Consider the following 21,076-nt stretch of genomic DNA (forward strand, 5'->3'; position numbering starts at 1 on the left):
GGCATGTTGGAGGGGTGGTTGCAAGGTTGCACATAACTGTGTCCCTCTTTCTCTCCATGGCGGCTCAGGACTCCAAGGGGATAGAATAGACGGGGATAGAAGCTACCAGTCCTGTTCAAGGCCAACTCTGGGATTGGGACAGTCACTTCCACTGCACTCTACTGCTCAGAGCCTCACAGGCCAGTTCAGATTGGAGGGGAGGGGAAGCTGACCCCACCTTAGAGTCACTTTTTTTAATATTAAATTTTCAATAAGGTGCATTGCATAGGTTCAGTTATTGCCATCAGCCATAGAGAGCAGGGTGTAATAAATAAGAGTCAGGGCAGTAGCTTGTAGGTGGATTGAGCAGTCCTATCTGTGTTTACCAAGAGCCTGGGTTCCAAATTACCACCCTCGCTTTTGCTACAGTATTTAAGTTTCAGTCACTGAAATTCGTTTTTTGATCTAAGATAGTCCCTTCCCAGGCGTTGTCTTTTAAAATGCATAATCTCAGGGTTCCTGGGTGGCTCAGTCGGTTAAGCATCTGACTCCGGGTTGCAACTCAGGTCAGATCTCACAGATCATGGGTTCAAGCCCCATGTCAGGCTCTGCACTGATGGTCTAGAGCCTTCTTGGGATTCATTCTCTATACCCCCCCTCTCGCTCTCTCTCTCTCTCTGCCTCTCCTGCCTATGCTCTCTCTCTCTCTCAAAATAAATAAATAAAACTTAAAAAAAATAAAATGCATAATCTCTTAGAGAAAGATATACATTTTGTTGTTTTCAGTCACTAACATCTTACTGTAAATTAATGACATTTATTTACCCTGGGGCTATTGGTAATAGGTGCTAAAATATTTTGAAAATGTGTGCTAAATAGAACATCTCAAGGGCCCAATAATGCCCAAGAGCCTGGTAGCTCAGGAAAAGAAGGGGCATGCACTGAGGGCATCTCTAGGAATGTTGAAGTCCACAAAATTTTATACTGTGAAACTATCAGCAAAGATGTACTATGAGATATTTCTTCAGTTCTGTAATCCGGAAACAGTTAAGCTAAATCATCTCTCCGCTTTTTTTCTGTAGATTTCCCAGTTGCACTTCTGTAAGGCCAACTCTCTTTCACCTGCTATTTTACTCCTGCTATTTTTTTTTAAGTTTATTTATTTTGAGAGAGACAGTTGAGTAGGGGAGGGGCAGAGAAAGAGGGAGAGAAAGAGAGAATCCCAAGCAGGCTCCACACTGTAAACGTGGACCCCAAGGCAGGGCTTGAACTCATGAGCCTCAAGATTATGACCTGAGCCAAAACTGAGTTGGATGCTTAACCAACTGAGCCACATAGGTGCCCTATTTGCTAGTACGTTTTTATTACACTTCTGAAGCAGATGCTAATTATGTCAATGTTATTTTCTGTATGTAACAGCATAGGATTATGGCCAGTAAAGCCAGTACCTTTTACTTCTAACAGCAGGGGCAGGAGGTGGTTGTAGGAGCAGGTAGAATGAGACAACAAATGTGTGAATTAAGTGTGTATAGCACAGCCTCTAAAAGGAGATGAATAAATTTGAAGATAGCCCCAGGAAAGTTTTGTGTATTCAGTTGCAGTCCTGAGGTTTTCAGGAAATCCAAGTTTCAACAGGATTTTAAAGCCCCTGTTGAAACAACATATTTTTTTCTAACTATGCTAGAAAAAAGGGCTTTTCTATGACTACTGGTTGAACTCTTTAGAAAGAATTATGGATTTTGAAGTGTATGAGAGTCTGCTTATAGAACTGCCAGTGGGGTTAATGTATGCCAGCTATCAAGTTAGTAACTTTAAATTGATGATGACTACAATATGGCACATAAATCAATAGATTCTGAGTCCCTTGTGATCCCACTGTTTTTCCCTCTTAATTCAGGCCAGTGTTTTTTGCTAAGAATTTCCACTTCTTTTAAAAACAACCATTCTTAAACAAGGAAATTCCTATTTTAGAAGACTGCATATTATAGAAACTGCTATTCTAAAGATAGGAGTCGGAAATTCAGCCTTCTTGTATTTCAGAATTAACGACAGCCTCAGATTTTACAAATGTAGGTTATTAGATGTACAGAAATGGGGGGGGGGAGGAGTTGTTTTTATTATTACATTTATTTTGGGTGTTTTTTTGGTAGCTGTACTGATATGTTTGACATATAATAGTTCATAAGTTTAAGGTATACCTATTGATTTGAAACACTTGTATATTACAAAATGATTACCACTGTAGCATCAGCTAACACCTCCATCATGTCACATAATTACCATTCCTTTTTAGTGGGAAAACATTTAAGATCTACTCTCTTAACTTTGAGGTATGGATACAATATTATCAAATATCACCAAACTGGTATATTTCCAGAACTTATTTGTTTTAAAACTGGAAGTTTTACTCTTTGAAAGCACTTCTCATCAAGGTATTCCTGGCTGAGAGAGTAATTTAAGTATTATTTTCAAGTCCAAATCATTTCCTGCCTCGAAGAGAACTAGTCAGGACTTCTAAATCAGCCTGTTTTATTTTGGCAGGATTTATAAAATGTTCTTTTTGAGTACCTGCTTTCAGAAATAATTACTGGATAGTTCTAAATGATTTGCATGAGAATTCATTGTACACAGAACTGTTAATATTCTTATCAGCCAGTGCAGAGTAAAACTTACTCCTTTTTCTTCGTAGGAATTATAGAATAATTTTTTAAATATCGATATTTAAGAATTAATATCAATTTATTTTGTATCCTGTTTCTAAGTCTTTTCTGGTAGGAAATGCTAGAATTTCCACCCTGATTAATTACCATTACTGTATTTGTTTTGTGTATCAATATTTTGAAAGATTCCATTGTAAGGCTAACTTGTATTAGACTGTAATGTCATCTTTCCAGACAATGTCTACACATGAGTTAAAGTGCTAAGAAATGTATCATTTTGTATATCCTTTCTGGATGCACTTGACCTTTGTTTCTCACTTTTTCCCCCACCCAGTGCATTCTCTTTTGAAGTCTGCATTTAATAGCATAGCTATAGAGAAGGAGAAGCTTAAGCAAATAGTTTCGGAACAGGATCATAATAAAGGCCACAGCACGCAAGTGGCACGGCTCCGGCAGTCACTGTCTCAGGTAAACGAGGGTGTTTGTTTCACTGTCTTGACACATTCCCCACCCTGTAAGGCAAGGATAAGGGTGGAGGTGGTCCATCATGGATGGCATGTTCAATCGAAAATCCCCTAAGATGTTGCAGTTGCCTGATTAAATTTTTAAATTAAAGCTTAAATTAAACTTTTCTTGCAAAAAAAGTCAAGGTAAGAGCAAAAATCAACCAAACTTGCTTGTAAACATATAATTGCTATTTCAGCTGATTGAATACTTTTTGATGCTTCTCAGTGGTCATTGATAAGGCAGTCCCTGGTTTTAAAAGAAGAATCATGCATTTATACTTGGCTTACTCTTTTTAAAGTATGTTCTAGAATATATTCCATCCAGTGTTCAATAGAACAGAATCTACTAAATCTTCCACACTTACTATTTTTTCTCACTTACACTGCATCTTAATCTGTTGAAAATTACTGATTATTATTACCTTTTGTTTTCTTTTCTGATTTATACTTTTAGGCTTTTCTTCCTATCTAACTTACACTCCCTGAAGCTAGACTCATATATTTCAAGACATATTGTGCATTATAAAATATATTATTTAATATATTCATTATATATTATTCAATATATATTATATTGATTAATACTAATCAAATCCTTATATATATCAAAGTTGATATTTCTGATAAAAATCCTTTAAAACTATATGTAATGCTTTTTTACACTGAGCAATTCCTCTGAAATAATTTCTTCATTCAGTCTATAACTGCACTTTTAAAACGTCCTTTGAGATCTCAATGTTGTTATGTGATTTTTGTGTGAGAACTCAGTGTTTATATAAAATATTGTTCACTTCCTGGTGCCTTGGATCAGAGTGAAGGAGCAAGCAAATCCTGGGTAAGTGGTTTTCCATGTGGATCAGCTCCCGCTTGAATAGTTTCCCTCCGTCCCTGAAAGTAGACTTGAACTGTCTCACCATGTTTTATGTACCTGAACCGTCAGCTAACTTTCAGTGTTAAGTTTCATGCTACTGTGTATTGTTACCTGGGCCACACTTTTGTTACCCGTAAAACACTGTCAGTTGAGGTGCATATTCTGCTTCCCGTGCAAAACTGGGGGACTCAGGAGCATGAGCATTCAAGCATTCAAAGCAGCAACTGTTGTGCCAGTCTGCGAAGGGGTTTCTTCATAAGCATATTTTAATGGTTTGCCTCGGGCTCCTTATGTCATGTATGTGTTGAATCCTCGGTCTGTGTTAATTGATCTTCTGAATCATTATTTTAAAGTATTACGTATCAGAAAGATCAAGCTAATGGTTAGGTAAATGTACAAATGTCATCCTGTAAACATGTAAAATATACTTTTATCCCCCTAAATGTTGCAATGTTTCCTTTAGATGTATTAAACGATAGAGGCTTAGTGGTACAAGCTTATGCTAAGAAAAACAAGAAAACGTATTTTTTTTTTCTTTGCACATTTTTTTAAAATTTTTAATTGTAATTACCTGGTGCTCACCACAAGTGCACTGCTTAATCCCCATCACCTATTTCACACTTCCACCCCCCTGCCCTATTCATCACCCCTCTGGTAACCAACAGTTTGTTCTCTATAGTTAAGAGTCTGTTCCTTAGTTTGTCTCTCTCTCTCTCTCTCTTAGTTTCTTCCTTGTTTGTTTAGTTTCTTAAATCCCACATATGAGTGAAATTGTATGGTATTTGTCTTTCTCTGACTGACTTATTTCGTGTAACATTATACTCTGTAGTTCCATTCATGTTGTTGTAAATGCCAAGATTTCATTCTTTTTATGGCTGAATAATATTCCATTTGTGTGTGTGTGTGTGTGTGTGTGTGTGTGTATGCCACATCTTTTTGTCCATCAGTTGATGGACACTTGCGTTGCTTCCATATCTTGGCTGTTGTAAATAATGCTGCTATAAACACAGGTGTGCATGTATTCCTTTGAGTTAGTGTTCTTGTATTCTTTGGGTAAATACCCAGTATATGACTGCTGGGTCGTAAGGTAGTTCTATGTTTAACTTTTTGAGGAACCTCCATACTCTTTTCCACAGTGGCTGCACCAGTTTGCATTCCCACCAACAGTGTAAGAGACATCCTGTTTCACCACATCCTCACCAACACCTGTTTGTTGTTCCTTGTGTTTTTATTTTAGCCACTCTGATGGGTGTAAGATGATATCTCATTGTAGTTTTTATTTGCATTTCCTTGATAATAAGTGATGTTAAAGCATCTTTTCATGTGTCTGTTGGCTGTCTGTATGTCTTCTTTGGAGAAATGTCTATTCACGTCTTCTGCCCATTTTTAATTGGATTGTTTGTTTTTTGGGTGCTGAGTTAGGTGTATCAGTTCTTTATGTGTTTCGGATACTAACCCTTTATCAGATATGTCATTTGCAATTATCTTCTCCCATTCCATAGGTTGTCTTTGCCTTTTAGTTTTGTTGATTGTTTCAAAATATATTTGTTTCTTGCTTGCTTGCTTTTTTTGTTGGCAAACCAGAGAATGAGAAATAGAGATATGTTTTGGGGCATCAGATGAAGTTAGAAATGATGATAAAGAGAAATTTCTAAAGTGATTCATTTGTTCATTCATTTATTTGTTATATTTCATTTAATTGATTGTATATTAGGTATAGTGCAAGGTATGGAACACCAAGATGAAAGTAGCCCTGGCTATGTTCCCAGGAAGCTTATGATCTGGTTAGTGAGATAAGCAGTATTTACTAAGGAAACAGTTAAATGGACCATGTGATAGTCCTTTCAGAGCAGCATATGGGTGGTGCAGATTTCCAGAGCTCTGGTTGTTCAGAAGAATGGGAGATCCCTGACTTCTAAGCAGAGCCACAGATCAGAAGGAACTGAGCCTTGAATGGGACCTAAATAGACAGCAACAGTTCACAAGGAAAGACCTGATGCTAACATGATAAAAGCAAAGTAAAGCAGAGTTACATCAATTTTATATTTCCTTCTCTTATCAAAACATAATTTACTTGCCTGTAAACTTAAAGTTAAAAGATTTTTGTTGGGTTGTTGTGGAGTTTTTGTTGTGGGTTTTTTTGGGGGGGGGTGGGGGCTGTTATATATTTATTTATTTATTTTATATATATTTTATGTATACATTTTTTTAACCAGAACACTCAATTTTATCCTCACAAAATGTAAAAATAATCTGGTACTATAAAGATAGTTTGTTATACCCTATTCTCTAGAGAATTCAGTGTTTCCAGTTGTGTGCCATCATAGCATTTTGACTGCGTTCACATTCTTGTGTCTGTCCATACTCTCCCATTGGGCCAGCTGTACCCTCACTGGCCATCTGTACTCATCTCCCCTAAGGCTGGATGGACTGTCTTTTGGAACCAACCACAGCTTTTGCTTAGGCATTTTAGCTTACTGACAGTTCACTCCTTTCTAGGGAATCACTATCCATGGCTAGACCAGTGGAGAGAGGTATCTGCAGAATGGGAGTTAATTCATAGTGCCTGAAGGATGGGTTGCACAAGGACGAATTAATCTAGAAATAGCTAAGTAAGTGGGTGGGAACCAGCTCATCGAGGACCACACAGAGGAATTTAGATTTATCTCATCACTGCTAGGGAGGCCTTAAAGAATTTTAACTAGTGAGTGATAATGCCAGAAATTGAAAATAATAGTGTGTATATCTGTATATTAGAGAGATTACTCTGGTACAGTATGGAGGATGGATGGAATTAGGGCAAAGCCAGTTGGACAGTCTTAAGGTATTTGAAGTACCAGGTTGGTAGAAGGAGGGGATGAGTTTCAAAGCCGGGGGGGGGGGGGGGAGGGGGAAGGGGGTAGAATCAGCATGGCTGGTTATCAGCTGCATATTAGAGAGAGACAAGGAGACAGAATCAAGATTTCTTGTGTAACAGAGTAGTGACAGTTCTTTTCCCTGAGATTGAGAATACAAGAGAAACTGATTTTTCAGGCATAAATAGTGAGTTTTGTGGAGACTGAGGTGTCTGTGGGCCATCCATCAGACAATCAGATATATAGATATAGAGCTCAGGAGAAAGATCTGGTCTAGAAAGAAGGGTGTGGATACCCTGGTACATCGGTGAAGTTGCAGATACTGATAAATCAGAACAAAAGAGGGTCAGTGGTGCTGCCATATAGAACATTAATAGTTAAAGGACATTAAAAAAAAAAAAAAAAAAAAGAGGATCCTCTGATGGAGACTCAGGGGAAGCAACCAAAGAATTTAGATGGTGTCGACCATTGAGATCAGAGGTAAAGGCGTTTAAGAATCTGATTTAGCAGTAAACAATATATGGATTGAAAGTCATCCTTGAACTTTGGTAGTTGTGGCAGCTTGTTCATGTCATGAAGGGAAGAAAGCAGAGGATGAAGATGGGGGGGAACAGTGAACTGATGGGGCCATCCTGGTTGACCAACTCTGTTTTTACTGCCCCTCTTTTAACATGGCACTCAGAATTGAACAAGATACTAAGTAGCATACATTGAGACGAGTGTTCTGAGTATGTCCTTATGTTAGCATAACTTCACATTATAGTGTGATTTTAGATGACCTGAAGACAGCTTTGATCCATATTCAAGTGTCATCAGTTAAACCCCTAGATATTTTTTTATGACCAGTTAAGTCTCTCCATAGGGAGGGAGGGAGAGAGAGACTGTTTAAATAACTTCTTAAATAGTCTAACATTTTTAAAGTGTATTTTTTATTTGTCATAAGTCCTGTGTGATATATGTAAAAATTTCAAAATGCTGCTTTTCAATAAAGTTTTTAAGTATATCAACCTGGCAAATTCCATCATCTTTTTAGAAGGCACATAGCATATAAAATACATGAAATTAAGTTCTTTACTACCTGCTCAGCATAAATTGTTACCTGCCTTAGGCATGTAATAATTTTCAAGGCTGAACAGTATAATGAATTCCTCTTCCAAAGTGGTATTTCTTCCCTGATCTATGAGTACACAAAGGCATACATAATTCTGTTATTTTACCTCCATGAAACTTTAAAAGTAACTTTTACACCTGAGAAGCAGCACAGATGTTGGATTTGAACCTGTAGGACAGGGCATTGTATATGGTCTCTCTCCCTTTATAAATGACTTTATTTCACACAGCTATAATTTCACTATCGTTCTATTTAATGTAGTATCCTAAACAACAAAATCAAATAGTATATAAGACTAAAGTAACTTCAGTACCCCAGGTTTACTATAATAATAAAATATTTGACTTCACTTGAGTCTATCCTTAATACATTACACTTTGACACTGTTACTAGTTTGATCTCTGGCCCCAGAATCTATGCACAGCTTATGTCAAACGTAGTGGGTGTTGGGTCCATTCAAATGTGAGTGGCAGAATATGACCCTTGTATTCCAGCTAGAATCACCATATTTCATTAAGTCAATATACCACAGATTGTTAGATGCACTATCATTATGTGCATTACTAAAAAAGAAAAACAAAAACTTCGGTCAATTAAATTGACAGTGCTTCCGAGTTGTTAAATGTAGGGGGAAATGTGCATCTTAGAATCAGTGAAACATGGTACGTATGGACAGGTAAGCAAAAAATTGGCTTAAGGCACATAGTACATGATTAAAATCCCAATTGTAGTATTTACCATCCTTCCTGTCTACAACATTTCACATACACAAAATAAATATTCTGGGGTATTTATTGAGATAAAACTTCCAAGAGTATTCCTGAATTCGAGTTCCCTGAGACTTGGCAAAATTTGTACATGAAGATACTCTTCATAGAATTGTTTATATCTCTTTTTAGCTATCCAGTAAATGTAAATTGATGTAATTTTGGACATAATTTGGTAATATTTCTTAAAGCCTTAAAAAGATTTTATCTTTGACCCTTTGGCCTGTGGCTGAGGAAGTAATGCTGAATGTAGAAAACCATTATGCATATAAACATTCAGGGCAGCATTACTTATTCTAGTAAAAATCAGTAATACCATAAGTATCTAATAATAGAAAATGATCACAACCATTAAAGTCATATTTGTGAAGAGTTTGCAACATAAAATAAATGTTTATATGCAAAGAATGAGTGGCAGGCACAGACGTAAAGTATGCAACCATTAAATAATGTGGAAAATGTATAGGAAAAAGCTGGAAAGAAATATACCGAGCTACCAACAGTTGGTTGATTGGGTAATAAGGTATGAATTTAAATATATATATATTTTACTTTTTGCATTTTCCAAATATACTGTAATAGCATGTACTAAAATTAAAAACACAAGGTAATTTTAAAGAGATTCCCAGGATTTGGTTCTTGATAGCTCTAGCTTTGACAGTTCCTGTACCGATTTTCTCACTCCTTTTGAACTAGTTCTGCTTTTATCCAAAGGATTTAAGTCCCTGATGATTCCATCTTGCCATATGTTTCATATCCTTCTCCAGCCATCAGGCTTCCATGTTTCCTTCCCAGAACTCACAGTTCTGTTCAGTAAAATGTATATGCCAGAGTCTCACCCAGTCGAAGGTAATTCTTACCCACTGTCTGCCAGGGTGGATAATGGTAGTTAATAGTCAACTCAGTAGGGATTTGGACACTCCGTCAGTTCTGGCTCAGGACTTCAAGATGGTCACTTCCTTTATAGATTAGGATGGAATGGTGTGTTTTTTGGATATATTCAGCTTGAATGTATGAAGGACATGAGGTCTGGGGAAATGAGAATACTTTATAGAGAGTTTTTGTGTAGTCCAAGCTCAGTAACCAAAACAAATGGTGAGAATAAGCATACAACCTGCCTGGTGAAGAATCCAAGGACAGTTCCTATGCCTTGGGGTGCTTCCTCCCTGGTGGGCCTTTGGTCCCACGTGCCCCTGATAGAGCAATGTTATCACTAACTAGTCTCCTTAGCTTTTCTTGCTCATTGGCTGGTATGAGTAGCTGATGATCCACCTCCTTTTTCCTTGCTTCTGCCCTGTTCATGATCCTTGGGTACATTCTGAACGTTGTTTCTGCCATCATCTGGGCTCTTCTATGGTAGTTATCACTAATAGTGTCATTTCACTGAAAATACCTATATTCCTCAGTGTTCCCAAGATTTCCATGATACCATTACGGAGAAAACAGTTGAGTTTCAGGGTGGCCCTAAGCACTGCCAGAGAGCACTGCACCCCAAAGCTCATGGCACTCAGCTGTAGCAAACTTCAGAAACAGTCTGTGTGATCAAGGCAAAAGGAGGAGCTTCCCAGGGAAGATGTGCAGAAATGGACTGTTTCACGCTTAGCTAGCTGTCTGCCTGCTTCCACCTTCTGCCGCTGGGGCTGCCAGAGTTGGAAGAGTATTTATGTTCATGCTTTCGGGGCTATATGACAACAACCTGGTTTCTACCACTGCATATGTATTATTAATAAAAACTTTCCTTTTGAACTTTTAGGTCACCCCCTATGGATATTGTGGCTACAAGTTACCTTGCGTGCCTTCACACACACCTGTAGGCAGAATTACATTTAATGAACATTGGATGAGATAAGAGCTTAAGTGAGAATTTAACAAAATATCCAGAGCAAACAATAGTGCAAGTTGTATTATAAATGGCAAGCCTGTATTGAAAACTCCTCCTCTGAGGAAAACCGTTATTTTCCCCTGCCATTGAATTTTGTGCTGTTGTGTTGTCCAGCAACAACAAAAGGTACCGTCACTTTGGAGAAACCCTCTGCAGAGATTTGTCTGAAACCATCAGGTCAAGACTATGATTCTGCAGTTAAAACCATCAAAGAGCCCATCACAAGCCTTCCTACTTACAAGACAGTAAAATATATCTGATTCCAAATATTTCAGTAAACAAGACAACTTTCGATATACTTGTGGGCAAAGATATAATGAAAGAACAAATAAGCATAGGTGAAGTGGTCACAAAGGATAGAAGTAATGAGGTTTGTTTTTTTATTTTGTTTTCAAATACCAAGTGTCAGAGACCTTGCTCTAGGAAAAATGATCCTGAGCACTTTTGCAGAATGTAAAGATGTTAGGACTCTTCCTTTAAAGTACATAGTTTATTTACTATAAAAGTGATCACATTTTATCTAACTAACACATCCCTGTTTTAGGAACGAGACACATATTTCCTTCCATCTGTAAACGTAACAATTGTAAGATCTGTACCCACCTTTAATCCATCAATACTTGGCAGCCCACCAGGCCAGGTGTGTTATATTTTACACATATTTTACAAGCTGGTTATAAAGACTTTAAACAAAAGCCAAAAGCTGTAAGTGAACAATTTTCTCCTCAAAAAGCCAAAGTCAGGTTGAAGGGAGAGAGGAAAGGCTGTTCTATGCTCCATGGGCAGAGACTGTGTACCACTCAATGCAAGTCAAGTTTAGCCACTTTGTAATTTATCCTGGTTGTTTTAATGGATACAGAGTTAGAATTATATTATGTTTGTATATGTGTTGGTTTGCTACATCCATACACTCCATATGAAGAAAGCAGTAGTCTGTTCCCTGGGGAAGATGCCTTCACAAGTCTGACATTTATCTTCCAGCTCGTAAGGCATCCACCTCCATCTTCTAATTGCTGATTTTAATGCGAAGCAAAGGAACTGGCCAGCATTTCGCTGGGCTTTGTTCTCCCATGCCCTGATCCTTGATGTAATTCCAGTTAGCTACATCTGTCTTATGTATATAGAACATGTTCCCATGCATTGATGTGATGACAGTACCTTTGTCCACAGGGTACCTGTAGGGAGACCATGCTTATGTAAAGCTATTCTCTTCCTGCCACACGTACTAAATTGTTGTGCCAGGTAGTGTTTTACTGATGCAGACTCTGGGTATGTTGAAAGTCGTGTGATGCTGATAACTTGGAGTTTGTTTCCTTCCGGTGATGTCTTCTTTATTATGCTTGTCAAGGTCTACACTGCTCAATGAAGGCACCTTTGGGTCTGTACATGAGTTAGTTCTTCCATACTGTCATATGCATGTGCTCCTAGGAAATGAAAATACAAGTATTTTTTTCACTGGAATAAAATATAATTCTATAAATTAAAGTCAGGTCATTGTTCCTTCCATTTCCAAATAATTTTTAGGATAACTATCTGGCTCTGAGACAAGTTCCAAACTTTAGAAACTAGAACAAAAAAAAAAAAAATGGAAAGAATCCATAGTTTTTATCCCAGGCTGTAAAATATAATATATATGTGGTGGTAGATTGGGTTTGGATGTAATGGGCCTGACTCCAAAGGGGAGATAATTCCATGAATCATTTTTTTTTGTTATGAAATCTGTGGACTCTTTAACCCACTAACCTACTAAGCAGCAGTATTATTTTACCAAAAAAAAAAAAAAAAATGAATACCTTAATTCTGAGCCATTCATTTCCTTCTTAACAGTAGGATCTGGCCTATGATGACTCCACAAATTATAGCTAAGAACATCCTAGACTTTGTTGTCTAATGTGTATTTGTGTGCTTGTTCTGCTTTATGCTTGCTTATTAACTTGAAATTACATGTGCAATTTTTGTTATTTTAAGGCACTCAACCAGAATGCTGAACTAAGAAGTCGGTTGAACAGAATACATTCAGAATCTATTATTTGTGATCAGGTTGTCAGTGTAAATATTATTCCTAGCCCTGATGAGGTAAGACTCATTTTTAATAGATGTCGAGTACTTATTTTATGGCATCTAATTCTACTGTATATTTGGGGGTGGGGGGTTCTTTTTTACAGTTCTTACAATGTTAAGAAGATTCTCTGCATAAGTATTTGTGTTGTTGACAGTCCAGTGTTCTTTAGAGTGAGGGATGTCCATAAGCTCAATATAATTTCTTCTTGGTGATCAGTGTCTATTTTTTATTTATATCTATGTTCATCTGATGCTACTGAATATTTAGTTTGTATATCTACTCCAGCTTGTGAATTTCCTGTGTCTGTCGCAGTCTTCATTTGAAATGTTCATTATCATCAAATGACCCATGAAATGTTGGGGAAAAAACATTTTTAGCTGAGAGGGTGCTAAATGCAAGTTTTCTTAAGGTTTATTTTGAAAGCCCTATCTTAGGAAAGAAATCACCTAACCTTGCTAAAATAATACTAATGATGCTATTGCAGTTACTAAAAGTGATGATTATAATTAATAATTAGTTGCTAACAGAGGTCAAGTGAATGAATGCTAACTGTGCGGTAGGCATTGTGCTAACAACTTAACGTGTGTTATTTCATTTGACCCTCCCAATGACCTCTGAGGTGGGTGCTATTATTATTCCATTTTTCAGTAGAATTTTTGAGGTATTAGTAAAAGGATAGAAAAACATTCAGTATTTGGGCTAGACTTAGTATATAATTCTGCTTATAACCCTTTATAAAATTATGATTTTATAACCATGAGACTTTATACTTTTCAACAGTAATATTAGAGCCTTATATACAGTAATATATGTAACAGGGTAAGGGTTTTAACTAATGTGAAGGTCATATTTACAGAAGCACATTTTACTAAACATCTATAGGTGCCAGGATTCTATCATCTAATTGCTTGGGATATGCCATCCCAAGACAGCTTCTCTTTTTTTAATGTTTATTTTTGTATTTTGAGAGGGAGAGAGAAAGAGTGAGAGTTAGTGGGGGGAGGAGCAGAGACACATACAGAGAGAATCCCAAGCCAGCTCCATGCTGTCAGCACAGAGCCCAACATGGGACTCGATCTCATGAACTGAGAGATCGTGACCTGAACTGAAACCAAGAGTTGGATGCTTACCCAACTGAGACACCCAGACACCCCAAGACAACTTCTTTTTGACTTAAATTTCCCACCCTATGTCCACTCACCTTCATGCTGATATCACATGATATCTGGTGATACTCAGGCTCACTCGCCTGCTCAGAATCCAAAATTACTTACAAAACTTGATCATTCAAAAATTGTTAAATCTTAGTTTGAATCTTAGTCTTAGTTTGAATCTTTCCAACCTGAAATGTGTACTATTTTACATGCGCGCGCGCGCGCACACACACACACACACACACAGTTTGACTTACTGAATAAAAATATAATTTGACATAGGTTTAATACTCTCGTCCTCTTATCTCATTGGTCAAAATCCATGATCAAATTGGAAAATGACTTCTATATTCTGTATCAAAAATTAGTTTTATAGATTGTTTTCTTAGCATATCTAGAGGCTTCTACAAATATGTCTTGAGATTTAGTATACTGGTTAGAATATGGCTAGTAACAACAGATCTAGGTATATGAGAATGAACCTGTCTGCACAATCAAATCGGGGTATTGATAGGGGTTCAAGCTGTTAAACTCCACTTAATATCCATTGAGCATAGATCTGAAATCGAGTCACAGTACCAACACCTTTCAACTATGCCTTTCAGATTCTTTAGACATATTAGAAGAAAACTTATGCAATGGTCATTACTGAGTTGCAAGTGAAAATTACTTGTGGTCACCACTCTTTTAACATATGGTGTGAATTTCTCTAGAAATCTGGCCTGGCACATAATGGTCTAATTTCAACAAATAGGTTTTCTTTCAAGGGAAAAACAATGACAGCAAGTGCTTCTCTCCTCTGTAGGCTGGTGAACAAATCCATGTCAGTCTCCCCCTGTCGCAGCAGGTAGCCAACGAAAGCCGCCTGTCCATGTCAGAGTCTGTCTCCGAGTTCTTTGATGCCCAGGAGGTGCTGCTCTCTGCAAGTTCGTCAGAGAATGAGGTAAGGTTTTTTGATGTGTCAACTCCAACTGCTTCTGATAATGAGTTTGGGTTAAAGAAAGTAAGACTATGGGACTTTTTTTTTTTTTACATCATAATAAGATTCTCAAATTGTAGGAAAGCCAAAACATGTAAACTACATTGGTTCCCATTTACTTAATACTTTGGGGTGCTAACTTATTACTTACTAAATTGGATGAATAAAAGGAAAGAATCTAGCATTTATTCAGACGCTCCTGTACAATTTGTATTTCGGGGTAAGCAAATAGTTGATGGCAATTGTTTTTGTAGAAGGAAACTAGTTAAATGTAGAAAGAATGAGAGAATTTGAATATCACCATTTATACACCTGTGTGTGTGCATGCATGTGTGTGCACACACATACACACACACATACATCTTTGCCAGAGACATGAATTTGAGCTTCTTTATTATTATTATTTTAATGTTTAGTTATTATTGAGAGACAGAGAGAGAGAGCATGAGCAGGGGAGGGGCAGAGAAAGAGGGAGACACAGAATCCAAAGCAGGCTCCAGGCTCTGAGCTGTCAGCACAGAGCCTGACACGGGGCTCAAACTCACAAACTGCAAGATCATGACCTGAGCTGAAGTCAGACGCTTAACTGACTGAGCCACCCAGACATCCCAGATTTGAGCTTCTTTAGAAGGAGAATGTCTAACATGAAAAGATGCTCAATATCGCTCATCATCAGGGCAATACAAATCAAAACCACATTGAGATACCACCTCACACCTGTCAGAGTGACTAAAATTAACAACTCAGACAACAACAGATGTTGGCGAGGATGTGGAGAAACGGGAACCCTCTTGCACTGTTGGTGGGAATGCAAACTGGTGCAGCCACTCTGGAAAACAGTGTGGAGGTTCCTCAAAAAATTAAAAATAGAATTACCTTATGACCCAGCAATTGCACTACTAGGAATTTATCCAAAGGATACAAGAGTGCTGATTCATAGGGGCACATGTACCCCAATGTTTATGGCAGCACTACAACAATAGCCCAGTTATGGAAAGAGTCCACATGTCCATCAAATGATGAATGGATAAAGATGTGGTTTATATATACAATGGAATACTACTTGGCAATGAAAAAGAATAAAATCTTGCCATTTGCAACAACATGGATGGAACTGGAGGGTATTATGCTAAGTTAAATAAGTCAGAGCAAGACAGATATCATATATTTTTATTCATATGTGGAATTTGAGAAACTTAACAGAAGACCATGGGAGAAGGGAAAGGGAAAAAAATAGTTTCAAACAGAGAGGGAGGCAAACCATAAGCGACTCTTAAATACAGAGAACAAACAGGGTTAATGGGGGGTGAGCAGGAGGGAGGGAAAAATGGGTGGGCTTTGAGGAGGGTACTTGGTTGGGAGGAACACTGAGTGTTGCATGTAAGTGATGAATCATGGGAATCTACCCTTGAAGCCAAGAGCACACTGTATACACTATTTGTTAGCTAACTTGATAATAAGTTATATTTTAAAAAGAAGGATAGGGGCACTTGGGTGGCTCAGTCGGTTAAGCGTCCGACTTCAGCTCAGGTCATGATCTCACTGTCCGTGAATTCAAGCCCCACGTCAGGCTCTGTGCTGACAGCTCAGAGCCTGGAGCCTGTTTCAGATTCTGTGACTCCCTCTCTCTCTGCCCCTCCCCCACTCATGCTCTGTCTGTCTCTGTCTCGCAAAAATGAATAAATGTTTAAAAAAATAAAAAAAAAAAAAGAAGAAGGATAATGTCTAGAATATATAGTTGGGTAATTATGGGTTTTGGAGGTTACCACTGGCTAACATAAAAACTTTTTTGTTGTTTTGTTTTTTACTGAGGTATAATTTACATACAGCCTTATTTAGTTTCAGGTGTACAACATAAGAATCGATTTTTGTATGTATTGCAAAATGCTCACCCCAGTCTGTCTAGTTAACATCTGTCACCATGCATAGTTACAGAATTTTTTTTCTTGTGATGAGAACTTGTAAAATCCACTCTCTTAGCAACAATCAGATATGCAGCACAGTGTTATTAACTATAGTTGACATGCTGTACGTTACATCCCCAGGACTTACTTATTTTATAATTGGAAGTTTGTACCCATAAAGGTTTTTTGGATTGTTCTTCATGCTCCTAAGTCTTGGAAACAGAGTTTTCCTTAATCATGTTGCAGAAATTGATCCTTTAACTGAAATTTAGAAATTTAGTTAAGCATACTTTGAATTTTCTTTTTTTTCTCTCTTTTTGTCTCTCTTTCTTTTGTCTTTCTTTTCCTTCCTTCCTTCCTTCCTTCCTTCCTTCCTTCCTTCCTTCCTTCCTTCCTTCCTTCCTTCCTTTGAATCTTTCTTTCGGCATGGGAGAAGCAGCCAAAGCTCTTTCCCACACAGTTGATTAAAACTTTTGTCATTTGAGGTTGCAGATTTGGTACTGCATTTTTACAAAAAGGAAGTGAAATAGTTGCTAAATAACAAATAGTTGATAAATGTTATTTCCATATGCATAGAAAATAGATTGGAAGGAAACATCCTGACAATTAGTTGTAGTTGTTTTTGGATGTTTGAAATTATGAGCAATTTTAGAAACAAAAATAAGTGGAGAAGAGAAAGAAATAATGAACACATCTCACTTTTATAGTGGAGGAGAGGTAAAATAGAATTCTTGTATCGGGTACTGAATTTGTTACCACACCAAGCCATGCACCTGCCTCTCAGATTGCTAGTCATATGTTAACAGATTCACAGGGACTCCCATGTACAAGCCGGAGTACTAGTTTAATTATTCATAATGATAATTGATCAGATGCTATCAGATGGGCAGAATAATCATGCTTGCTGATTTATATCTCTTTCCCTAAGGGCAACCCACATGGGAAGCCTAACTCTAGTCAGCACATTGCTTGGTGAGCAAGGAACCGGAGCAGGAAAAGTGATTTGAAGGAACCAAAGGCTGGGAGGGCTGCAATGTAATAGCCTCCCGCACAGCTTTGTCTCGGTTATCGGGCTACTCTGCCACATGGATGGGGTATTTGCGCATCTCCACACCCCCCAGGGACCACCATGCTGGAGGCATGCTACCAGCATTTTCTTTTCTGAGTCTCTGTTTTCTGACCTCCCGTTGCTGACCACCCTTCATCCGTCATCAGTCAGGTTACAGTCAAACTTGGCTCCATGTTATCTGAGCTCTGACCCATCATCCGATGACTTTGTAGCTTATCCCTCTGTAAGCAACCTAATTTCCCTATTTTCAAGTTCTTGGAGGCACACTGACTGGGTGCCCAAGTGCCACTTGTCACAGACACTGACAATACAGAAATGAAGAGGATGTGAAGCAGGTTATTTATGTCACAAGCCAAAGCAGCATGGTGGTACCGGCTCTGGGGGAAGAGTGAACCTAGTGGCAGAGGGAAGGATGGGGGCACACGGAGATGATGCATTTACTTTGAGGCATTATGTATTTATCAGACCTCTCAGTGGAGTTATCTGGCCAGCATTTGGGTATTCAAATCTAAAGCTCAAAGAGAGGGGTGCCTGTGTGAGTCAGTTAAGCATCCAACTTTTGATTTTGGCTCAGGTCATGATCTCACGGTTCATGAGTTTGAGCCCTGCATTGGGCTACGTGCTAAGCATGGAGCCTGCTTGGGATTCTCTGTCCCTTTCTCTCTGCCCCTCCCCTGCTCTCATATGCATTTGTTCTCTCTCTCTCTCTCTCTCTCTCTCTCTCTCTCTCTTTCTCTCTCTCTCTTTCTCACTTTCTCTGTCTCAAAAACATTTAAAAAACAAAAATAAATAAATAAATAAAGCTCAGAGAGAGAACAGGTCTGAAGAGAGAGCAAGAGTCAACTCAGGATCCACATAACCAGCTGCCTGTGAGACATTGTCACCTGGGTGTGCCACACAACCTCTCAGCATGTCCAAAAATGGAGTAATCAACAAACCCCTTACACACACACATATCCCAAGTGGGGAGAATCCTGCCCGTACTTCTCATATTGCTTATCTAAGTGCTCTTCTACCCAAGTGTTCACATCAAATACCTGGGTATTGGCCTTCACCCCATCTGCCCTACTAGGACTCACCACATTGATTTCCTCCTTGGCTCTGTAACATCTGTCACCTAAATACTACCAAATCCATACATTTTCCTACAGCTTCACTGCCACTACTCCGATTCAACCCTCCATCATCTCCTCACTGGATTACCTGATCAATCCCCATTACTGCTTTTCCTGCCTTCTTTCTTGCCCCTCTAATCCATTTTCCACTGGACAGCCTGATTAATCTTTCTGAAATGGAAATCTGATCATGTCCCTATTCTCCAGGGTCCTTAACATAACTATCTAAACTCCTTAGTTATCACACAAAGACTTTATAATCTGCTCTCTCTTCTCAGCTGCAGCCTTTTGTAATTTCTATTCTTCTGGGGCCTTTCAGGGGCCAAATATTTGCTAACTGAATGAAGGAATGCTTATAGCACTTTAACACATGATTAATCTGAGAAACATCTGGGCATTAGCTGTCTTACATTAACATTTTCCATGAGTGGGAAAAAAATCTGCTTTGTGTGATATCTACCAATGCGCTTCATTTAACGAATGTTCAGCTCCTTAAAAAAAATGCTCTTCTTGCTCCCAGAATGATCTACGTCCTTTCCTCTACTATTAACTTGTTTCCACAATACTATATGCCTGGTCACGTATAGAAAAAAATATATATATATTTCCTGAATTCTTTTGAATCCCTAAGCTCTTAAAGAGAAATATTTGTCCCCAGGACTTCTTGACCATTGGGAAGAAAATGAATGTATATTGATTGTTTTATTATAATACTGCAGAGCCTTAACTTTATATACAAGATAATGTACATGGACCACAGCCAGACTGCCCAGCCTTAGCTATTCCTCACACATATGAGAATGTAGGTCTTACTCAGGGCCCACTGTCATTGTAGAATTGTTTTACATTCTACATGGACCATTCATTCTAGAAGGAAATGGGTATTGGACCATTTTTATCATGGATTAGCTTGGGAGGGATTAGAAATTCAAGAGAAATGGGCTGTTTTTTTTGTAGGATAAACATGAATGTTATCTTAACAAATGTTCAAACAGTACATAAGCATGCAACACGAATTTGGCTTAAGAAGGCATTTGTCTCCTCTAACATAATTAGGTGTGATTAGCTTTTTAAAGAGAAATCATGTGGAAGACTTTGATTTACTCTTTTTTTTTTTTTTTTTCTATCAAGCTTAGGAAGGTGGCTTTCATGTGCCATGATGATTTAACCATCAGCTCTTTTACAGTCAATAAGAACTGGAAACCAGTTGCAGTGGGAAAATGTGAATCAGGAAAAGACTTTACTTTTAATTTTCCATCTTTATGGACTTGCTCAGTGTGCAAAGCAAAACCATCATTCTTCATTTATATATACAGTAGTTCTATCATTGTTATCCATAAATATATTAATCCTCCTCAACTTTAATTTTTAAAACATCAGCAAGAAAGCCTGAAACCTTAAAGGCAAAGACTTTGCCTTTAAGGCAAAGACTTTGCCTTAAAGGCAAAGACTGATTGATTTTATTATCTACAAATTTAAAACTTTTACATGGCAAAAAAAAAGCTAAAACCACATTAAAAAATAAATTTCAAACTTGCCAAATGCACTCTATATGACAAACTAAAAAATGTGTGAAAGAAAACAAGTTTACAGATTAAAAATAGAACTACCCTACGACCCAGCAATTGCACTACTAGGTATTTATCCAAGGGATACAGGTGTGCTGTTTTAAAGGGACACATGCACCCCAATGTTTATAGCAGCACTATCAACAATAGCCAAAGTATGGAAAGAGCCCAAATGTCCATTGATGGATGAATGGATAAAGAGGATGTGGTGTGTATATATATATACAATGGAGTATTACTCGGCAATCAAAAAGAATGAAATCTTGCCATTTGCAACTACGTGGATGGAACTGGAGGTTATTAGGCTAAGTGAAATTAGTCAGAGAAAGACAAATATATGACTTCACTCATATGAGGACTTTAAGAGACAAAACAGATGAATATAAGGGAAGGGAAGCAAAAATAATACAAAAACAGGGAGGGGAGAAAGCATAAGAGACTCATAAATATGAAGAACAAACAGAAGGTTACTGGAGGGGGTGTGGGAGGGGGGATGGGCTAAATGGGTAAGGGGCATTAAGGAATCTACTCCTGAAATCATTGTTGCACTATACACTAATTTGGATATAAATTAAAAAGTTAAAGTCAAAAAAA

At 37.9% G+C, this 21,076-nt stretch overlaps 1 protein-coding gene across 4 annotated transcripts in view; it reads left to right on the forward strand.

The window, feature by feature from the left end:
* Positions 1–21,076, forward strand: part of OSBPL6 (oxysterol binding protein like 6) — a 118,450-nt gene that overhangs the window by 80,468 nt on the left and 16,906 nt on the right. For all 4 annotated transcript variants that reach the window (XM_042949251.1, XM_042949254.1, XM_042949252.1 and 1 more), the window contains 3 exons: positions 2,974–3,107; positions 12,600–12,707; positions 14,653–14,790. In XM_042949251.1, the coding sequence (XP_042805185.1) occupies positions 2,974–3,107; positions 12,600–12,707; positions 14,653–14,790 (380 nt within the window). The remainder of the gene's footprint in view (positions 1–2,973; positions 3,108–12,599; positions 12,708–14,652; positions 14,791–21,076) is intronic.

This window comes from Panthera leo, chromosome C1 (genome assembly GCF_018350215.1).
Source record: "Panthera leo isolate Ple1 chromosome C1, P.leo_Ple1_pat1.1, whole genome shotgun sequence".
Taxonomy (NCBI): Eukaryota; Metazoa; Chordata; class Mammalia; order Carnivora; family Felidae; genus Panthera; species Panthera leo.